This window comes from Nothobranchius furzeri, chromosome 11 (genome assembly GCF_043380555.1).
Source record: "Nothobranchius furzeri strain GRZ-AD chromosome 11, NfurGRZ-RIMD1, whole genome shotgun sequence".
NCBI lineage: Eukaryota > Metazoa > Chordata > Actinopteri > Cyprinodontiformes > Nothobranchiidae > Nothobranchius > Nothobranchius furzeri.
Window position 1 is genome coordinate 38137359 of NC_091751.1, and position 20670 is coordinate 38158028.

Sequence of the window (20670 nt, forward strand, 5' to 3'; positions counted from 1 at the left end):
AATAAAACAGAAAGAATGGAGGAAATGGGTTGAGAGGTCACGGCTGATCCATCTCCTTCCAACGTAAACAAAGTGCTGACTTGTCCTTCAGGAAGCACTCATTCCCAATAGAAGTGAATCCAGAGCGTCCACCTCCGTCTCCATTAGCTCCAATTAGCCCTTTCTGAATGAGGTCTGTGTCTGATGATCTAATTAGACGTCTTACTGCTATTAGTTAAGAATAAATCACGTTAACATGTCTGAATAAAGGTCACATGGCAACTGGAACGTAAACAAAGCTGGGTGGGAAGGATTCAGCTTTCAGTAAGAGCATTGTCCCATCAGGAATGATTTATACACAAACGGGAGCGATGGCAGCTCCTGTGATGATGGACGCGCTCAGCGCCTCAAAGCATGCTGGGAACAACCAGCAGGCTGAGCAGAAGACTTCAGGGAAAGAAATTAGAATTTTTAAATACAATTTTAAAAAATCACACTAAAGATAAAGTGTTTAATATGAAACTGAGGCTAAGTCAAGTACACTGAAATAAATTTGGAGTGGCATTTACTTAAAAAAAGTAAGGACAGTATTTACACACATAAAATGCTTGTAAATTTTACTCAGGCTATTTTTAAGTAATATATACTTTCTAGAACCAAGTATTTTTTATGAAAAAGACCTAAGTAAATGTTACAAGCCATACTTACATACAGTTTGTAATTTTTACTCACCTTACCATTGCTTGTAATTACAAAACCCAAGTAAAAGTTGCTGATGTTTCTTTGTGTTTTTTACTCCACTTTTCTTTGTTATATTCTATGAAATTATAAAGTAATATGTATTAATAATGTATTTGTTAATATAAATTGAAGTAAATTTTTTTACTATTCTATTAAATAAATATTTCCCCAAAACAAAAATTTGCACACAAGGGATATTTGAATGACATTTTTATTTAATGTTAGAAAGTGTAGATATTAAAAATATCTATATAACATTGCACATGCATGCCCATAAACCTTCTTAAATTTCAATACAGTGCAGTGATCAATGTGTAAAAAACTGCATAAAGGTAGAGATTGATATAAACCGCAGTTTAGAATTTCAAAAAGCAACACTTGAAATAACTGTCAGATAACTGACATAAAATGACAACAAATTGTTTGTGCTGGACAAAAGCACAAATACAAATGCAATAAAACTCACAAAGTTTCTCATGGAGACTGCACCTTTGCTAATAGGATGACCATAACAGTAAGAGCTTATAAAACTGGCCAACATGTGAAATCACTGACAAACGTAAACATTATTTGTGCTGAACAAAAGCACAATTAACACTTGACCACTCACTGTAGAAGTTTTTTGTGCAGAGACTGGACCTTTGCTGACATTCTCAGGCTGTCAAGCTCAAGGAAAAGCTTCTGAAATGCTTCAAAAGTATATTTCAGTTTCTGTGGATAACTTAAATTGACAGCATAGATGACTCCCATGAGGAGGAGGCAAGCGTTTGTCACAGTTTTGCAGTCCTGCAAAACCTCGAGTCCCTCAATAATGACACACACGTACACTGGATCTTGGTTGTCCTGTGCCACACTGGGATGGATAACAGCAACCTTCATCAAGTGATCATTGCAGTCCTCTTTCGCCGCTTCTTGGTTGACATCCTGAGGGGAAAAAAAGCCACAATTATGAATAACTAGCAACAGATTCCAAGTAAAAGAAGCAGTTAAGAAAAAAAATATTAAAATAAAAGAGGTATACTCATATCAAATAATATTCACATGGCACTTTTTAAATGCAAAGTTACACTATGTGCTTCACAGGTCTGACCCTGAAATCCCAAAGAAAAACACTTTTTTGGGCCATCAAGACTGAGAGGAATCAACACCCACGACCACAATGAGCACTGCTACAGTGACCACCATGGTCAGGGCACAGAGGTGCAGAGCACTCCAGCCTCTCAGGCTGGTAACATTGCGCTGCAAGATGAATTCTCATGAGATTTGAGGGTAAAAGCATCAGTTAAAAGCCTGATATGAAAAATATGCGTCTTGAGCAGGGATCGAAGCAAAAAATTCTCATCTGACTGAAAATTATCGCCCGGGAGGGGTGTGTGCACACATTGTTTACATGCAGTCACTATTGGGGTTTTGATTGGTTTTACGGTCAGTATTCTTGTTTCTGAAAAATTTGGAATGACCCGTTCACATACACAGTGTTTAAAAGTGTGGGTGTTGAGATTTCTCTGAGGTAAAAAAGATGATAAGTATTAAAGTACTCTAGGGGGGTCCAGGGACATGCCCCCCCAGAAAAAAATTATTGGACATTTTATATTTAAACGCATCAGTCTGGTGCATTTTGGGGGGAAAGTAGAGTTACAGGTTGGTAGGAATGTATGATAAAGTATCTATACATGTTCATTATAATGATATATCATCAGGTACCTTATAGTCTTTGATCAGCTCCTCTCCACTCTCTCCAAGATACTCAACTAAGCAACTAATGATGATGTCCCTTCTGCCATCAACATGATGCTATTGAACACAAAAGACAATTTATTGCAGAAAATACATAACATAACATAATAGGGCTGCAACTAAAGACTATTTTAATAGTCGACTAGTCACAGACTATTGAAAAGATTAGTCGACTAATCGGATATTATGAAAGTTTTCTTGAATTTAGCATGAGATTGCTTTAATTATATGAAAAATGAAAATAAACACAAGAAAGATGGGTACTTCAATGGAAAATGCATATTTTATTGAACTTTGCTGCTGAAAGGCCAATTCATACTAAAAGTAAATAAAAATTAGGCACAGTGCTCAGTCAGTATAGACATAAATGCATAAATAAAATTAAAATACTTTTGTCAGGCACAGTCGGGCATAACATTAAATCTCTTATCTTAAAGCGAAAATACATTTAAAAAACTTAACATCCAAAACAAAACGTGTTGGCTTTCCTGCTATTTAAATCTTACCGAGGCGAGTCAGACTCTGTTTCATTCAACTGTCCTTCGTGCTTTCTCATTAAGTGTTCATGCATCACCAAGGTGCTGCCGTGATAGGCGAGGCCTGCTTTGCAAATAATGCAGGTAAACTTTTTATTCGCCGAACCGAGGCTAGAACGCTCTCACCTTTTAGATGTTTTGGTACTAGTAGCTGCTATGTTGGACGCCGCCATTTCTGTTAGTTGATGCTCAGCAGAGATGCTATTGCGCATGTGCCACTCTGGGCAGAGATTGTAATGAAGTGAGATGCCTCACTCGGTCGGAAAAAACATGTCTGACGACAACGTCGACAATGAAATTAATTGTCGACAATTTCTATTGTCGATATTTGCTGACAACGTCGACGAATCGTTGCAGCCCTATAACATATGTAACATACATACATCAGGGTTCCCCCAGAAAATGGGTGAATATTACCTGCATTATTTGCAAAGCAGTCCTTGCGTATCACGGCAGCACCTCGGTGATGCATGAACACTTAACGAGAAAGCACGTTGGACAGTTGGAATGAAACAGTCTGACTCACCTCGGTAAGATTTAAATAACAAGAAAGCCAACACGTTTAGTGTTGGAGGTACATATTTTTAAACATATTTTTGCTTTTTAAAAAAAAGAGAGATTTAATGTTATGCCTGACTATGCCTGAAAAAAGTATTTTAATTTTATTTATGCATTATGTCTATACTAGCTGAGCACTGTGCCTAATTGGTATTTTTATTTACGTTTAAAATGAATTGGCCTATCAGCAGCAAAGTTCAGTAACATATGCATTTTCCATTGAAGTACCCATCTTTGTTGTGTTATCATTTTTCACATAATGAAAGCATGCTAAATTTAAGAAAAAAATTAATAATTATCCGATAGTCGACTAATAATTTCAATAGTCGGTGACTGGTCGACGACTATTAAAATAGTCATTAGTTGCAGCCCTAGTATATTTACAGTGCATATATCATCATCATTAAATTGTGTAATTAAAATAATTAGAAAGGTTACCTCATTCAGTGAGTCCAGCATTGGTCTTATTTTGGTCCCTGCAGTCCCGCCCTTCTTCTGAAACATTGCCAGGAGTTTTGGAGTAAACCTGTCCAAACTGGACAAAAAGGTTTGCTCCAGATGCACCGTGGTCAGTCTTTTAAACTCTTCTTTGATCTGAAATGAGAAATAAAAACACAAAATCATGTTTATGATGACTCATGAGATCTCACACTGCATGAACAATAACTGGATTTACCTGATTTTCACTGAACAGAGAAGGCCATCTCTCCATGAGGTCTTTGATTGCAGGACAATCCTTGACAACCTCAGTTCTTCGGCCGCTCGGTCGTACTTCTCCCGCTACGTTTTCCCCCTGATTTTAATAGAAGTTTGTCTTTTAGGAACAAATGAGAAAACCAGGGACTTATTAAGCTTAGGGCAGAGATGGACCACATGTTCACTGGAACAAAGTGTTTGGCGGCTGTGACATGGAGGTACAATAACATCTCATATTTTAAATAACTCGTTTGAGTTTAGTTTTTTCTGCGAAAATATGAAAGGAATAAGCCGTTTTCCTCTTTTCTCTTCCTGGTTTTTTTTTCTTACATGTTAAGACTATTCTGGAGAAAATGGGCATCCAGGGGAAGGTGACAGCGATGAACAGCTCCTGGAGCTGATCAGGGAGGACATGAGGCTGCAGAGGGAGGCAGAGCAGCAGAGGGCACAGGAGAGAAGGAAGAACTTTGACAGGCTTGCTAGAAAAAATGGTTAAGAAAGATTAAACATGTACATATAAAAGAAATATCTAAATAAAATCAGTTCTGTATTAAAATCTTGGATTTTATTTTTGTTTACAAATGAGAATTGTTTACTAGAGGGTATCCGCTGGGTCTTGAAACGTCTTAAAAGGTGATAAATCGGTTTTGGTCAAATGAAGACCCTTAGAAAGTATTAAAAACTATTATCACATCTTTGCTCAGGCTCAGCTTGTCTAAAGTATTTTCTCTGAATTAGCTCTCCAGCAGTCAAGGAAATGATTAAAAATCTAAAAACTTCGAGCTCCATCATTTGAAGTTCCTTCTCCCTTCTGCTCAGCGGGTCCACTGTTGCTAGGCGATGGAACGTTCGCTGAGGGAGTGGCGGGAATTCATGAAGGCTAGGCCTGTCCAAATTCACAGCCGTTAACATCTGGTCTACTCGGCCGACGTGGGCTGGGTCCTTCGAAGGATGCAGACACAGCGTATGTTTCTGACTATAACATGAATAAAATGGAGCTGTGGAGAGCAGTTTTTTATTTATTCAAATTAATGGTTATTACAGTGGTGTAAAACTGCAGCAATGATATGAAATTAGACCGTGGTCATTTTATTGTGTTAAACTCAAGTCCATTGGAACAGTTTCAACAACAGAACAAGTCAAATAACTTCCAACTTCAGTGAAATGTAATGGGTGGCGCAAAGTTAACAGACACCAGTGCACCGGCAGCTTGCAACTTTTTCTGTAAAATGCGTTTATAATTATTAAATGCACTCACTCCAGCAAGTATAATCTTTACCAAGTCTGGCTTTGATAAAACGCGAACTTTAATTAATGGGGCCTTTCCAGGCGAAAAGGACACGTGTCAGCCAAGTTAGTTAGCTTAGCTAGCTAGCTAGCTAGCAGGAAAAAGTACCATTTGCTACCGCAGCTGCTGCTGCTTTCAGTGAGAAGTCAGTGAGCCAACGAGGACGTATAGTTTCATTAACTTAAAACTTACCGTCTTGGCTCCAATGTGCTAGTTCTTTCACGTCTCACTCAATGAATTCCCCAACACATATGAAACGTGGCATGAGGAAGAACAGTTACTGTCTTACGACGATGAAGGCCTCTGAAGAGTGGGGGAGGGGCTTTGACGTCATGCTCCGAATACAGAAGGTTGTAGGGTTCAATGATGTCTCTCTATTACATTTTACTTAGAAATATCAACTGAGTAAGCCAACAAACTGATTAAGTGAATATTACTTGGATTGAAGGATTCCATTTACATACAAAAATGAGGAAACATAATTACAAACAATCACCAAGTAATGCACTACATGAAAAATAGCTATTTTAAAGTAAAAACAGTGAACTCATATTATTTAGTAGAATTTATATAGATAGTTGAAATAATAATTACAGGGCCAAAAAATCATTTATTTCAGTGTATTAAACTCCTGAAAGTTTTACTTGAAATTTCTTTATTTCACATTTATGCAAAAAGCTTTGTTTCAAATAAGAAAATAAATTTAAAATTCTTTCTAAAGTTAAACAGTAAAAAAAAATAAATAGACCTAAGTTTCCCTGAAGGATAAAATAAACATAAAGGTTTAAGAAGCTAACTTTGCATCTCAGGAGCTAAACAATCAAATCAGTTGGTAAAAAGCACAGAATTAATTAAAAAGTATCTTTATTAAAATCACAAATTGAAACATCAATAGTTTACCACAAATTATTCACTAAATTAATAAAATATACATAAATAGCTTAATAAACAGATAAATAAGAAAAGTATGAAAGTTTTTTCCAACAATAAATAAAAGATTTTAAACTCTGAAGTTATAAAAGTTTTCTTTTTCTTTTCTGAAGCAAAGTCATGGAAGATACGTGGCTTTGATCCTCGTTGGTCGCAGACCAGTGACTTAAAATCATCATGGTAACATCTTTATTCAGGATTCTTGAAAAAGCGTTTAGAAAACTAAATGCATCTTTTATTCTAAGTATATAAAATTGTAAGCAAGTCTTATCGTGTCTTTTTTTCAGGGTGTTTTTGCTTTGAAATAAGAATAAAAGCTTTTCTCTTCTACTTTTTGCAGTTTATTTTTCCTGCAGGAGGAATGTGAGGTTTTATGCACTCATCGGCCTGATGGGTTTATTCTTCTTCCTGCAGCTGAATTTGATGAAACACGTGATCCTGAAAAGGTTCTGTGGGGGTTAATCCGACACCACTGAGGTCAAATAAAATAAAAACACTTTGAATTAAATGTTTTCTATTGGTTTTGTTTAACCACCCCATAAGTGCAATGCAACAGTCCTGTCTGGCACGTGCTGAAAGTTTGATCCTTCAAATTAAAGTTTCCATCTTTGCTGGAATTAAGATAAGGAGCATTTTTACCTGCTTGAGATACCTGAGGGTTAAACGGTGCAATACAAAATACCGTAAAGAGAAGACCTGATCAACACTTTCATTATGAAATAAATAACTATTAAAAAGTTCAGTGCTACGGTGATGTCATCAATAATTTAGTCAGACGCACTTGAGTCCAGACAAACAGTCCAAAAGTCTCTAGGCTGTCTTCTCCAGGACATCCTCCTGTGTCTCCACAGGTCAGATTATAACTTTATCCTCTGATTTGCTTCCAGTCAGAAGAACCGAGGCTCTGAAGGCATCGGGCTGAACTGGAGATGTTCCTCCAACCAAACCCTCGTCTGGGTCTGACCGATGGTTAGGAGAGGATGGCGGGGACCCAGCGACTCTGGTACAGGTGGTCCACGCTGGCTGATCGCTTCCTGGCTGCTCTCCGGACGTCTCTGTAGCCGTCGTCACAGAGCCTGGAAATAGCCTGAGGACAGGAGCAAAAACCAGTTTTATAATCAGATTTTATTAAAAATGTAAAACCACGTCAGATTCTCATGGAGCCATCACCGATGCCGCTACAAGAGAATCATCAGATTTATTCTAAGGGACCAAGAAGAGCCCAGGGAGCTTCTCACCTCCAGCTTTTGAGCCTTTTCCCTGCTGAGAGGCTCCAGGGGGAACCGCAGGTTGTTGGCCTCCGACAGCGACCGAAGGTCAAAGTAATACTTGGCATAAACGCTGGATGGCACGTTGGTGTTGAACTCCAGCAGCTCCAGGAACTGTCGCTCTAATTCATTTCTGGTGAGAGAATTCCAGTTTTTTAATGTTTTATCAGATTATTTTATTGAACATCAGATTAAGGCGGTGGTAAAATCTGGCTTCTTTCACCTCAGGCAGCTGGCAAAAATAAAGCCAATTCTTTCACGGCAGCACTTTGAGACAGTAATCCACGCCTTTGTAACCACTCGGCTGGATTACTGTAACGCACTCTACATTGGACTCAGTGCATCATGTATTAGTCACCTACAGAGGGTGCAAAATGCCGCAGCTCGTCTTTTAACTGGCACTCGAAAGTTTGAGCACATTTCCCCTGTTTTAGCTTCACTTCACTGGCTGCCCATTTCTTTTAGGATTCATTTTAAAATCCTTTTATTTGCTTTCAAAGGTCTTCATGGCCTCGCCCCCTCTTATCTCTCTGACCTGATACAGCCTTACACTCCCTCCCGCTCTCTCAGGTCTGCTGATCAGCTGCTCCTGATTGTACCCAGGACTGAGCGTAAATTTAGAGGACATCGCGCTTTTGCTGTAGCAGCTCCAAAACTGTGGAACGAACTTCCATTAGAGATAAGACAGGCCAGTTCCTTATCTGTTTTTAAGGCACTCCTGAAAACCCACCTCTTTACCCTGGCTTTTAATACCTTGTGAGATGTTGGTTTCTATTTTTTATTTTATTTTAGCTGTTTTAGGTGATTCAATGCGGTTTTATCAAGTTTTATCAAGTTTTTATTTGCGACGGTGGCACAGGAGTTAAGTGCTCGCCCCGTAATCGGAAGGTTGCAGGTTCGAGCCCCGCTCAGTCTGTTGCTGTCATTGTGTCCTTGGGCAAGACACTTAACCCACGTTGCCTGCTGGTGGTGGTCGGAGGGACTGGTGGCGCCAGTGCTCGGCAGCCTCGCCTCTGTCAGTGCGCCCCAGGGCAGCTGTGGCTACATCGTAGCTCATCCCCACCAGTGTATGAATGTGTGTGTAAATGGGTGAATGACTGATTGTGTTGTAAAGCGCCTTGGGGGGTTCCAGGACTCTAGAAGGTGCTATATCAAATACAGGCCATTTAATATAGGGCTATTTAAATTTTATGTATCATGTGTTTTATTTATTTATTTATCTTTGCTGTTTTCTGTTTAGTCAATTGTTTTAATGTATTTTCTGTACAGCACTTTGTTCCTGTGCTGGGTCTTTTTAAGTGCTTTATAAATAAAACTGGATTGGATTGGATATTTATCGGTTACTTCAGAGAGATGATGCATCTTCAGAATTAAAACAATAAAGGAAGTTCTCAACAGTTTAATCCTCTCTGTAGGCTGTATGATCTACTTGGTCCAGCCCATAATCTACAGATACAACACACTCACATGTCCTTCACCGTGGTGTCTTTGAGGATCTGGCAGTAGTCGGCGTTCCAGACGGCCTGGTCGTCCCAGACTTTAGAGGCCAGCAGGACGGCACCCAGGACTATCCTCTTCCAGTTCCCAGGACAGATATCCATCTCTGCATACGTCAGCAGTCTCTCCAAGTACACCTGGGCATCAGCAATACAATAAAACGGGTCAAAAACAGCAATGCAGGCCTTAATGGATCCGACTGACCCACTGGAGAGTGAGGAAAAACACTTGTTTTCCCTCTAAGGTGGAATATTGTGGTCTAGAGATGATAAATCCCACCAGAGTGACGATGGCACATTCCGCCGTCAGCTGAGCAGCACTAAACAGAGTTGCGATGAAGCGGTAGATCTGCTTCAGCTCCGGGTCGTGGTGGTTGTAGTCCAGCGGGACCTTAGATTTCTGAAACAAGGAGTTTAGCCGCTTATTTCATGTTCCAGAGAAGCACGCATTTGTGAACAGTTTTAGCGTCTTATAATATCAGTCTCCATCTCCTAAAGTGGAGGACTCTGTGCCACGTGAAGAAAAAGAAAATTAGGATGTGTCGAAAATAAAGGAAAATATTCAGAAACAAGTTGAAGTGGCAAAAACTTTTGATCCTGTGAACATTTATTATGTTTATTATTATTCTATCCAAGGGTTCTAGGTGTGTTTTATAGTGCGGGTTGAGGCTAGCTTTATGCTACATCCATCATAACAGATGCTGCAGATCTTATTTTTATCGTTCAAAATAAGAGTCTCAAACATGCACAGCATCAGATCTGTTGAAGTATATGTGTATAGACTCTTATTTTGAAGGACTAAATGAAGTTGATGTTCCTGCTACAGAAAGAGCTCCAAGGCCCAATCCCAACACTGCGGTACTCTGAAGTGCACTTGGAGGAAGTGCACTGTAGGGCTTCCAGTGCGAGGTACACAAGTGTGCAAATAAGTGCTGCATTGAGATGGGGAGCATTACGTTATCGACTGCAACGCATGCCGGGATGCTGGTTGCTGTGCTACTTTTAAACATCTTTCAATAAAACAAAAGTGTGGAAGTGCGGGTATTGGGCCCAAGATAGCTTCTCGTATACATAAAATATGTAATTAATGACTTTATTCTTCAAATATCAGTTTGGCTTTATTCTTAAAATGTTAACGTTATGCGTTTTCTAATTTTGTTTCCAACACTTTAATTTTAATTCCTAGATGTGACGCTTATGCTCCAGAACGTTTTCATATCCTCAGGAAGGTTTGTTTCTATCTCAAATGCATAAGGGAAGCAAAACTGAGATAGGAGAAGGTCTGAAGAGAGGGAAAATTCATTTTCCTTTTCTGAGAGCAGAAAAACAAAGACACACGACCAAAGTCAAGCACAATTGGAGAAACAAATAACCATAAATGCAAGTAGTTCTCAAAGCAAAGGCAAGTGCAGGATATGATCAATAACTACAACAACAACAAAAACAACAATAAAGAGAAGTCTCACTGAGATAGGATGGAGCTTTTCATCAAAAATATCCAGTAGCAGTCCATTTGCGCTCCTGCAGTTAAAATTAAACAAAAACAAAGAATCCATGAAAACCATGAAATACTTGCATGAGACGCTCCACGCGTTTTGGAGGAAATTTCACTTTTGCAAATTCTCTTTCATTGCGGCACTCCTAATCCAGAATGTGGTATCTGCTAATAATTAGTGCATTAATACATGAGTGCATGCTTCCAGAATTTGTACATGTCCTGGATTTCTTTATGCAAACTTGGTGCTGCAACATAGTTCACGGTATTCCAGTTTTCTCACCTGTTTTTGATGTGGTAGTAAATTGCCAGAGCAACACTGTGAAGACAAAATATGAAAATAAAATTCTAAACAAAAACATGAAATGTAAACTTTTTTTGGGTTGCGGTGATTTATGATCTGATTTCATGTCCCGACCATTTGATGGTGGACTTCAGATGTGGATGGCTGACTGTATTGTTGTCTAGGAAGATGGTTGAGCAAGAACTGTATTTTCTTCTCAATGTGACGTGCTGCACACACACACACACACACACACACACACACACACACACACACACACACACACACACACACACACACACACACACAGGTTGTCAGAGCACAGAGGGAGAGAATAAATGAAATGCAATTTATTTACAGCTTCTACATTCAAACTTCAGTCAATTTAAAATAATCAATGTTTATATTTATGGAAGACAAGTTTTGATTATTAACAAATAAAAAAGGCTCAACTCACATTATTAATGAGGAGGCTCTTTTGTTTTTCTCCTCCTGTAAAAATAAAAGACAAGTTTTCCAAAAAACCTGCACAATGATACAGATTTTAATGCTAAATGTGTTTAGTACAAAATTTTTAAAATCCACAAAGTTTATAACCAGACAGAATTGAAAAGCAGTTTTGCAATTTGTCCACCAGAGGGGGATAAACTCGGACTACTCACCATTTCTGAAATGCATCTCTGAAAAATGGGAAGCAACAAATTAAATATTACTTTTAAATACACGAGAACATGATTACAGTCATTTTATTACATTTCCAGGGGTGGGGTGTGTGTGTGTGGGGGGGGGGGGGGGGGGGATGTTGTTGTTTTTAGTTAAACACAAAAAATTAAAGAGCAAAGATGCTCACCCTCATTTAGAGATTTAATAAGGAAAATGGTGCTGGCTCGTGGATGATCTGATGGATTATACTCCAGGTTGTACTCTGTAAAAACAAAGCAGAAAAGGGGATTTACACGTTATTATTAAAGTATTGCAGATTGTACGCCACTTAGATGAATGCATGAACAAAAACAAAACATCACTGATCTAACAAATCATTAATTTAGCCACATTTGCAGTATTCATTTGAAGAAAATATGGAGATTGACTTTTGTTCTAAGTCCAAAATGCGATCAACTTAACAAAACATCTTGTTTTAATAATTATTTTAAAATATATTTTTTAAGAATGATCGAAGAAACCTGCTTTTGCCTGAAGACATGAACTAAACACTCTTGTTTGGATTTCAGGATTGCAACAAACGCTTCCTTTAAACAGATAAACAAAAACCACGACTCAGGTCGGTGTGAAGTCATTTTGAAAAACTAAAAGCACTTTGATGACGTGCATCATACCAGCATGCCTCTGACTTCTTTACCTGCCCTCATCACTGATCAGACGGGATTTTTACCTTCTGAAGCAGCAGAAATGCACGCTACATGTGCACGAGTAAGTAAAATGAGACTAAATAAGTGTTATTTGTCAAATGCATTGTTTTTGTTATCATTTGAAGACAAAAATGACATACATTGCTAATGCTAACACTAAATCACCAGGTTGGCATAATGAAATATTCTTACTTTTATCCACAAGCACTGCTTTAACGGGCATATTTACGTTTACATATTTCTAAAACCCAGCTTTGCTTGGCTCCACTGCTTTGTGATCAGTGTTGTTTCTGGATAACTGGGTCTGAGGAGAGTTCAGAGCAGCTGGTGTCAAGTGCCGACAGGTGATATTCCTCCACATCTCAGGTAAACTTAAACAAAGACGAGTGATAGGCTGAAGTAAAGTGAAACCAGAGGAGCAGAGCTAACCAACACCTGGGAAAGCCTACCTGTCCGATTTCCTGCTCTTAAATAATCAAACAACAACAAGTTCTACCTGCTCCAAAACTAGTTAGAGCGCTGTTGTGGTTCCTGTCGGGTTCATTTAGCTTCTCTTTCATCTTTAATATTGGAAACATTGAGATCTGTAAACTGGACATTTCTGCTGCATTTATTTTGAAATTATTCAGTTTTATTTTTCCATGTCTGTCAGACGCCCCCTACTGGTACATGTAACCAAGTTCTGGTGGAAATGTTGTTCACTTGCGTGTTTTCTGTTTCACATGAAAATATTTTCATACAAAATATTAATATAATAAAATATGAATGACAGAATTTATTGATACGATTTATCTAATGAAAATAATCTTAAATTTATAAAAAAATTATTTATTTATTTGCTTATTTCATCAAATGAAACACCTTTTAAATGTTATATAATAGAATATAATAACACACTATGGTTGTCGATCCAGACTCAACTAGGACAATTTGAACAAAAACATCTTTCAGCATCTTCACTATCTAAAAAATAAAAAACTGCCTGTCAAAATATTTTTTATCAATTTAAGATTATTTTTATTGAAGAAATCTTATCAATAAATTCTGTCATCCATGTTTTATTATATTAATATTGATATTTAGTATTAAAAGATTTTCATGTCAAACAGAAAACATGCAAATGAATAAAACTTCCACCAGAACATGGTTAAATTTACCAGTAGGTCTGACAGGATGTGATTCTGACTGTATTAATTCAGTTTACAGGATTTATTTCAGCCATCTGGTTGAGTTATAACATTACCAATATGTTTCAGATGTATAAGAATCTGATGATATTTAGATTATATTAATCAAACTGAACTAATGTCAACAGTGAAAGTAGTTTGGACATATTTATTTAATAAACTGTGACTGAAGCATCAGTCAGCCCTAAGTTTTGTATTTTGTTTTCTTCTGGATCAGATTTATTTTATTTCTATCCTCAGATTTTCAATAGGCAGAGGTTAAAGGTCACATGAATAAGTGAGTCAAATGCAAGAATCGTAGCTTTTCGTTTCTGAATATGTTTTCTTGCCAAATGTGGGCCCAGTAACAATACATTTTATACACCTTTTCAGTTAAAAAAACGAGCTTCCATCCATCCATTTTCTTCCTCTTATCCGGAATCGGGTCGCGAGGGCAGTAGCTTAAGACGAGATGCCCAGACTTCCCTCTCCCCAGCCACTTGGGCCAGCTCCTCTGGGGGAATACCAAGGCTTTCCCTGGCCAGGTGAGAGACATAGTCCCTCCAATGTGTCCTGGGTCTACCTTTAGGTCTCCTCCCGGTTGGACGTGCCTGGAAAACCTCACCAGGGAGGCGTCCAGGAGGCAACCTAACCAGATGCCCGAGCCACCTCAACTGGCTCCTCTCGATGTGGAGGAGCAGCGGGTCTACTCCGAGCCTCTCCCAAATGACCGAGCTTCTCGCCCTATCTCTAAGGGAGAGCCCAGCCACTCTTTGGAGAAAACTCATTTTGGCCGCTTGTATCCGCAATCTCGTTCTTTCGGTCACTACCCAAAGCTCATGACCATAGGTGAGGGTAGGAACGTAGATCGACCGGTAAATCGAGAGCTTCGCCTTCTGACTCAGCTCTCTCTTCACCACGACAGACCGGTACAACGCCCGCATCACTGCAGATGCAGCACCAATCCACCTATCGATCTCACGCTCCAGTTTTCCCTCACGTGTGAACAAGACCCCGAGATACTTAAACTCCTCCACTTGGGGCAGAACCTAATCCCTGACCCGGAGAAGGTATTCTACCCTTTTCTGAATCAAGACCATGGTCTCAGATTTAGAGGAGCTGATTCTCATCCCAGCTGGTTCACACTCGGCTGCAAACCGCTCCAGCGAAAGCTGAAGATCACGTTCTGATGAAGCCAACAGGACCACATCATCTGCAAAAAGCAGAGACCTGATCCTCAGGCCACCAAAACGGATGCCCTCCACACCTTGGCTGCGCCTAGAAATCCTGTCCATAAAGGTTATGAACAGAATCGGTGACAAAGGGCAGCCTTGGCGGAGTACAACTCTCACTGGGAACGAGCCCGACTTACTGCCGGCAATGCGGACCAAGCTCTGACACCGGTCATACAGGGACCTAACAGCCCGTATCAGAGGGCCTGGTACCCCATACTCGCGGAGTGACCCACGTCTGGGCGAGGGAACACGGTTTCTATTTATATAATTCATCATAAGAGGTCTTCAGGCTGCTCTTTGTCTGATCCCTCATCTTGGACCTGTTTGCCATGGGTGACCCTACCAGAGGCAGAACGCCTCAGACAACATAGCTCCTAGGATCATTGAGACACTCAAACCCCTCCACTACGGTAAGGTGGCAGCCCAGGGAGAGGCTTATTGCCTCAATTAAAACTTAATGTCCTTTAAGTTTTTTTTTCAAAAACCGTTTTCTTTTGCTGAAAAAACCCTGAGGGACTAACAGGTCTGAGCTCAGTTGAACCTTTCAGGTCCTGCAGATTATTCTCAGGGTTTATAATCCAAATGTTCTGGATGATGGTGTACTCTAGATAAAAAACAGGTCTCTCCCCAGAGGTCTCATCCATCTTCTCACAGCTGCTTCTCTGGGGGTCTCTTTGGAGTTTTTTCACTCCATTGATTTCCAAATGAAGTCATCTAATCTCCATGTTAGTGTCTGAATTCATAACAGCGTGAATGGATTAGATACACTTCACTTTCAGTCACAGAGACTGACGTCCTCTCTGCATGACATGCCTCCATCCTCATCTAGAGGGTCTTCATGTCTCCGTGAAAGCAGCATTCCAAGACATTGTGGATGCAGAATGGAGTCGGTGTTTCCAGCATTGAATGGGTTCCCTGTAATGCATATGGGCATGTGATGTGTGCAGGGGGCACGTCACTGAAGACAAAGACTGTCCTCATGATCAGGATGTCGTGTGCAGCTCTATCTCCTACATGAGAGGACATCCTCAAACCTCGCTGCTGCTAGTGCTGCTGCAGCAGCTGTCTTCTGGATCTTTTACCTAACATGATGAAATGATGAGAAGTTTGCGTGAGAACAAAGCTGCAGATTTTGTAGAGATCATGACTGCAAAAGCCACAGATGCTGCAAAGCAGGTGCTTAAAAACAGGTGCACTGAATATTTGCCTGAAATAGCTACATTTCTATTTATTTCACCAAAATATTTATATATTTGTATTCTTTCATATACATTTATATATTTATCTAATTCAGTGGATCTAGATGTTAGTCTGTGACTCCAGATTTGATTCTTTAATTGGACTGATCTCAGATAATAGAAACTGGTCAACTGCAGATGGAGAGGTCGGTCAGCTCATCCCCGACTTCAAGTTTCACCGTAACACTAACATGAGCACATGCTCCTCCTGGTCTTTATGGTGATAGTTTACGTTTGTTTTAAAAGCTGCAGTTTAGTGAATCAGGTGGATTAGTGCTTCCCCAGCTGGTGTTCAGTCTAAAGGATTCCACAGCAAACAGGAAGAAAACAACACATGTTGGTCGTTGTATGGGGTATAAACGTGCAGGAGAGATGGGTGGAGTCATGCTGTGACATCGGCTGATCTGGTTAGTTCTTATTTATGGTCGTACATGCTGGTTTCTGATTTCACAAAGATCCCTAAACCAGGAAAAGATGGAGCAACACAAATCCTTCAAATAAAATAAATTAACACCGTGATCTAAATTAAATAATAGCTTGGGAAATAGTCGATTAGCAAAACAGACCACAGATCTGCTGTTGTCATAGCTACTACATCTAATCTGAAGCATTTACATCAAATACTAAATGGATATTTATGCAAATATAAAAATATTCAGACTTAATTCTCTGAAATTTCATTTTAAACTGGTAAAAGTGGAGTGGGCTTGTACAGTTTGTAAAAAAAAATCCCTAAAACCTGGCTGATGCCAGAAAAAAAAGCAACCCATTTAGAAATCCCTTTTCAGTGTTGAATGGGTTGATTGTAATGCATATGAGCATGCATGATGGGGGTTGTGCGGCATGCATAGTTTCTTTCATGTACAGGATGAAGACAAAGGCTGTCCCCCCGGATCTGGATGTCTCCTGCACCTTCAGTCCACACATCTCTGTGCTCCTGCAGCTGCACACATCTGTCCCTGTTCCCCAACGTGAAGGATGAGGAGGAGCATCAACAGAGACGCTCTGCAGGATGGCACAGGTGCAGATGTTGGATAATGTTTTAAATCTGATTCCCTTATGTTTTAGGGTTGTGTTCGTTTGTCATTCCAAAATATGAACATGGAATATTATGAGTTTTGCTATTTTTACGGTCTTTGTAGAACTTTCTTGTTAAAAATCTGCAGTTTATATAACATCATTTGGAGCATTGCCTACAGTGAGCCATACATTGATATAATTGTGTTAAATTATCATTTATATGTAAATAATATAAAAAACACGCTCATCCTCCCAACCACAGCTAAAGTAGATTCCTCGTTTTCCTCTCGGGTTTGCAGACTAAATGCTGCTGAATATTAATGAATTAAAACGTTACCATTAGTGTTCTCCCTATCGCTGATGTGCTGCAGGTTGCATCCCGTCTCCTCCCTGCTCACTTCCGAGTCCTGATAGAAGGAGTCCAGCCTGGAGTGGGCATTTCTACAGAGGCTGGGGCTGTCAGACGCGCAGCAGGAGGTTAAGCTCCCCATCTCTGGCCACTGAAGAAAACCTGGAGGTGGAGGCAGTCTGAACGATCCTTTACGCACTGAAACCGGAGCTGAACCCAGCCGGTCGGTGCAGCTTAACGGAGATCATGCTTACACTATCATTAAACTAAAATTAATTATAAACATTATTAAACCGTTGGTGTCCACGAAGAAACACACACAACCGAAGGCTAGGAACCGATGTAGGGTGAATAAAGGGTCACCTCATCTTGAGAAGCGGCGCACCATATATATATATATATATATATATATGCGTTTTTGTGTGCGCTCACTCACGTTGTTTTACGGTACTTCCGTTTACAAGCTTTCAAAATAAAAAAAATAATTGCACATTTATCACATAGACATAGAATATATTCCACAAATCATGTCTGTGATGTATCATGTTATAGCATGTTACACATAAAATGGTAACACTTTACAATAATGGTCCCAAAATCAGCTTATCAGCTTTTTGTTGTTTCATTGCACCATCTTTTATGAAAAAGAAAGTAAATTAATCTTATTTCTCAGGATTTACCCAAATCACAGAAAACAGCAAGTGCGACTTTTTTTTACTTTGTCACAATTAACTGATTTATTTCCTCTTACAAGCTGGTTATAAATCATTTCTGCTGCAGCAGATGAGGAGAGGCAAATTTAATAAAATTTAATGTTATTTTAAAAACTCAACCAGCATACGATTTTTTTGTTTGTTTTTATCAAACATGTCAGATATAAAATGGTTAAATGGCCTGTATATAACACCCTCTCTGCAAAGCCATAAGGCGCCTTACACCAACCAGCCACTCATTCATCACGCACACACATTCACACATGAACTGTAGCCACAGTTGCACTTGGACACGCTAGTGGAAGCAAGGCTGCTGAACACTGGAGTAAAGAACCACCACCAGCAGCAGCAACAGCAGCAGCAGGCATGGAGGGTGAAATGTCAAGACTGAGCGATGCTCGAACCTTCAGCCCTCTGGTTACTGGATGGACAATTAATTCTTCTGCTGCCGTAGCAGAACAGCTGGCCTTGTCTTGAAGAAGATGGAGTAGGGTTAGTCAAGGCTTCCACCTGATCAGAGGTACAAATAGTTTAAAATCTCAGGTTTATTTTTTATTGTTTTTTTACTTTAGGAACCCCATTAGCTGCAGCAAGCTGCTGCTATTGTTCCTGGGGACTTATTAATACAACTTCAAAAATAATCTTTACATAGAAGACAAAAAAAATAAAATAAAATAAAATATAAAAACACTAAAAATACAGAAACAAGTCCACCCCACCAAATCAACATTGATGCCCATAACAGATATAATTTTACCATCCCAAAGATTCCATTATATTATACACTTATTTTTCATACTATATCATAACATAATTAACCCTTTAAAAACAAAATAAAATAAAATAAAAGGTGCTGAGGCAGATTGGTAATCTGAGTTCTGGAGAATCCCAGAACAGCCGGTGCACTCCAAGGCTAGTGGGTGTGCTTCAGGGCAGTGTTGGTGAAGAAATACACTCCTCGATGTCTAATGGCTTTATTGACAAGGATGAAGGAGCCCTGCGGCAACATACAAAGCTGAGTGAGCAGAAGCTAACGGCAGCGTGAAGCAGCAGCATGGGCTGAAGACCAAAGCTAAGCAATGCGATAAAATAGGTAAATAAATGCAGCGCGGCTTAGCATGCATACTGACAATGCGATCATTACATTAGCTTAACAAGCAGGTGAAGACTTACAGATACAAGTCGAACAGTAGCATGGATAGACAGCAGTGTGATGGTTGAGCAGCAGCAATCCAAATGAGAAGCAGCAGTATGTACAGTGAGGGATAGTCACATGTACGTGACTTCAGGCACATCCCTGAATACAGCTTTTTCCCTCGAGGCTTGATCGCAGCACACCCTAGTGGCCAGTGGTGACCTCTGCATCCCCCCCAGTCCAGGAAGCCGTGTGACACACCGGCACAGTGGACTTATGACCTAACCCACTGGCCAGTTTCAGGTACATAAGCTTGGGTGGCCGCTTTTCCCAACCGGAGCCCGCTGGCTGGGAGGAGGGGGGTGATGGGCACTGTTCCGGGGTCTGCACCGCTGGGGCAGCGTCCCCGTTGACTAAATCTGGAGGATTCTCGGCCGACATGAAGTCGCGACAAGGTACCGGCTGGGCGGTGCAGGGGTTTGTGCCTTGGGGCTCGGGTGGTGTGTGTGACTGATCTGGCAGGGGTCCCGCTGACACCGAGTTGGTGGGACCTAAGTCGTGTGTCTCGTCATTGGACGCAGGCAGGGGCGTAGCGCTCTCTGGGTGAGTGCAAGGGGTGGCCGGGGTGAAGGCGCGGAGAAAGCGCTAGTTGCGCAGGGTGAGGCGGCCAGACCCATCGACCCTGACACAGTGTTGGTTGTGTCCCAGTGACTCTACTACCACCCCAGATCTGTCCCATGCCCGTGGGCTACAGCCAACTAGGTTCTGGAGGAACACCGCCTCCCCGACTACGAGAGGGCGGAGCGGTCATACGTGTTCTCTTAGAGACTTAGTGGTACGGGCCATCCGAGTCTGGAGGGCCTCTTCCTTTGCCGTCCATGCCTGACGCCAGAGCAGACGGATGTGAGGGTTGGAGAACTTCTCCAGCCTATTAACAAATGATAGCGAGTCACTGAGGAGGCGACCAAAGGTGATTTGCGCGAGCAACAGGTCGCAGTCGGGGTCAGGCGTATTACGCAGTTGCAACATCGCATGCAGAAAGCGGTCATGGTCGAGGCTCTCAGTCGGGCCGGTGTTTTAGACTAGTAGACGCTTCGCCGTCTTGACAGCCACCTCCACCCTTCCATTTGACTGGGGGAACCCAACCGAGGACACGCGGTGCTTGACCTGCCATAAGCGGAGGAAGTCCACTGTGCGCCCTGCAGAGAACTCCGGGCCTCCGTCACTTGACAACTCCTCGGAAACACCAAACGTGGCGAAGAAAACCCTTAAGTGATGGATAAGCCCAATGGAGCCCTCGAGATTGGTGCCCGCGGGAGAGCTCATGACTTCCACCCAGCCGGAGAGGGGATCGCCAACGACCAGGTAGTGGTGACCCCTGTAGTCGAAGAAGTCTGTGAACACCTCCTCAAATGGCATGGATGGCGGTGATGCCAG

The 20670-nt window shown here is 40.7% G+C and overlaps 2 protein-coding genes across 3 annotated transcripts; both read right to left on the reverse strand.

Annotated features, from left to right (window-relative positions):
- Nucleotides 1-915: 915 nt before the first annotated feature.
- Nucleotides 916-6136, reverse strand: LOC139073096 (uncharacterized). Of its 2 annotated transcripts, none has more exons than XM_070556065.1 (5): nt 5728-6136; nt 4228-4344; nt 3990-4145; nt 2425-2514; nt 916-1644 (listed from the first exon to the last, which is right to left on the reverse strand). In XM_070556065.1, the coding sequence occupies exons 2-5, from the start codon at nt 4261-4263 to the stop codon at nt 1327-1329; spliced, it is 600 nt and encodes a 199-aa protein (XP_070412166.1). In that variant the 5' UTR covers nt 4264-4344; nt 5728-6136; the 3' UTR covers nt 916-1326. The 2 variants fall into 2 exon arrangements, with proteins under 2 accessions (XP_070412166.1, XP_070412167.1); XM_070556066.1 differs by having other exon boundaries at nt 4228-4365.
- Nucleotides 6137-6382: 246 nt separating this feature from the next.
- Nucleotides 6383-18326, reverse strand: LOC107383433 (cyclin-Y). The gene is made up of 11 exons (XM_015956037.3): nt 17374-18326; nt 11858-11932; nt 11670-11687; nt 11465-11499; nt 11143-11237; nt 11008-11043; nt 10696-10750; nt 9510-9629; nt 9201-9367; nt 7704-7866; nt 6383-7552 (listed from the first exon to the last, which is right to left on the reverse strand). The coding sequence occupies exons 1-11, from the start codon at nt 17525-17527 to the stop codon at nt 7436-7438; spliced, it is 1035 nt and encodes a 344-aa protein (XP_015811523.1). The 5' UTR covers nt 17528-18326; the 3' UTR covers nt 6383-7435.
- Nucleotides 18327-20670: the final 2344 nt, after the last annotated feature.

What these genes read in the sequence shown, in the direction of transcription:
- LOC139073096 (XM_070556065.1), bottom strand. Translation starts at nt 4,263, where the DNA reads ATGGAGAGATGGCCTTCTCTGTTCAGTGAAAATCAG. An exon ending in CTCTGTTCAGTGAAAATCAG is followed by an intron (nt 4,146 to 4,227) that starts GTAAATCCAGTT and finishes TTCTCATTTCAG; the next exon opens with ATCAAAGAAGAGTTTAAAAG. An exon ending in AGCTGATCAAAGACTATAAG is followed by an intron (nt 1,645 to 2,424) that starts GTACCTGATGAT and finishes TTTTCCCCTCAG; the next exon opens with GATGTCAACCAAGAAGCGGC.
- LOC107383433 (XM_015956037.3), bottom strand. Translation starts at nt 17,527, where the DNA reads ATGGGGAGCTTAACCTCCTGCTGCGCGTCTGACAGCCCCAGCCTCTGT. An exon ending in CTGAAGTCCACCATCAAATG is followed by an intron (nt 11,044 to 11,142) that starts GTCGGGACATGA and finishes TTGTCTTCACAG; the next exon opens with TGTTGCTCTGGCAATTTACT. An exon ending in TACTACCACATCAAAAACAG is followed by an intron (nt 10,751 to 11,007) that starts GTGAGAAAACTG and finishes TTTTAACTGCAG; the next exon opens with GAGCGCAAATGGACTGCTAC.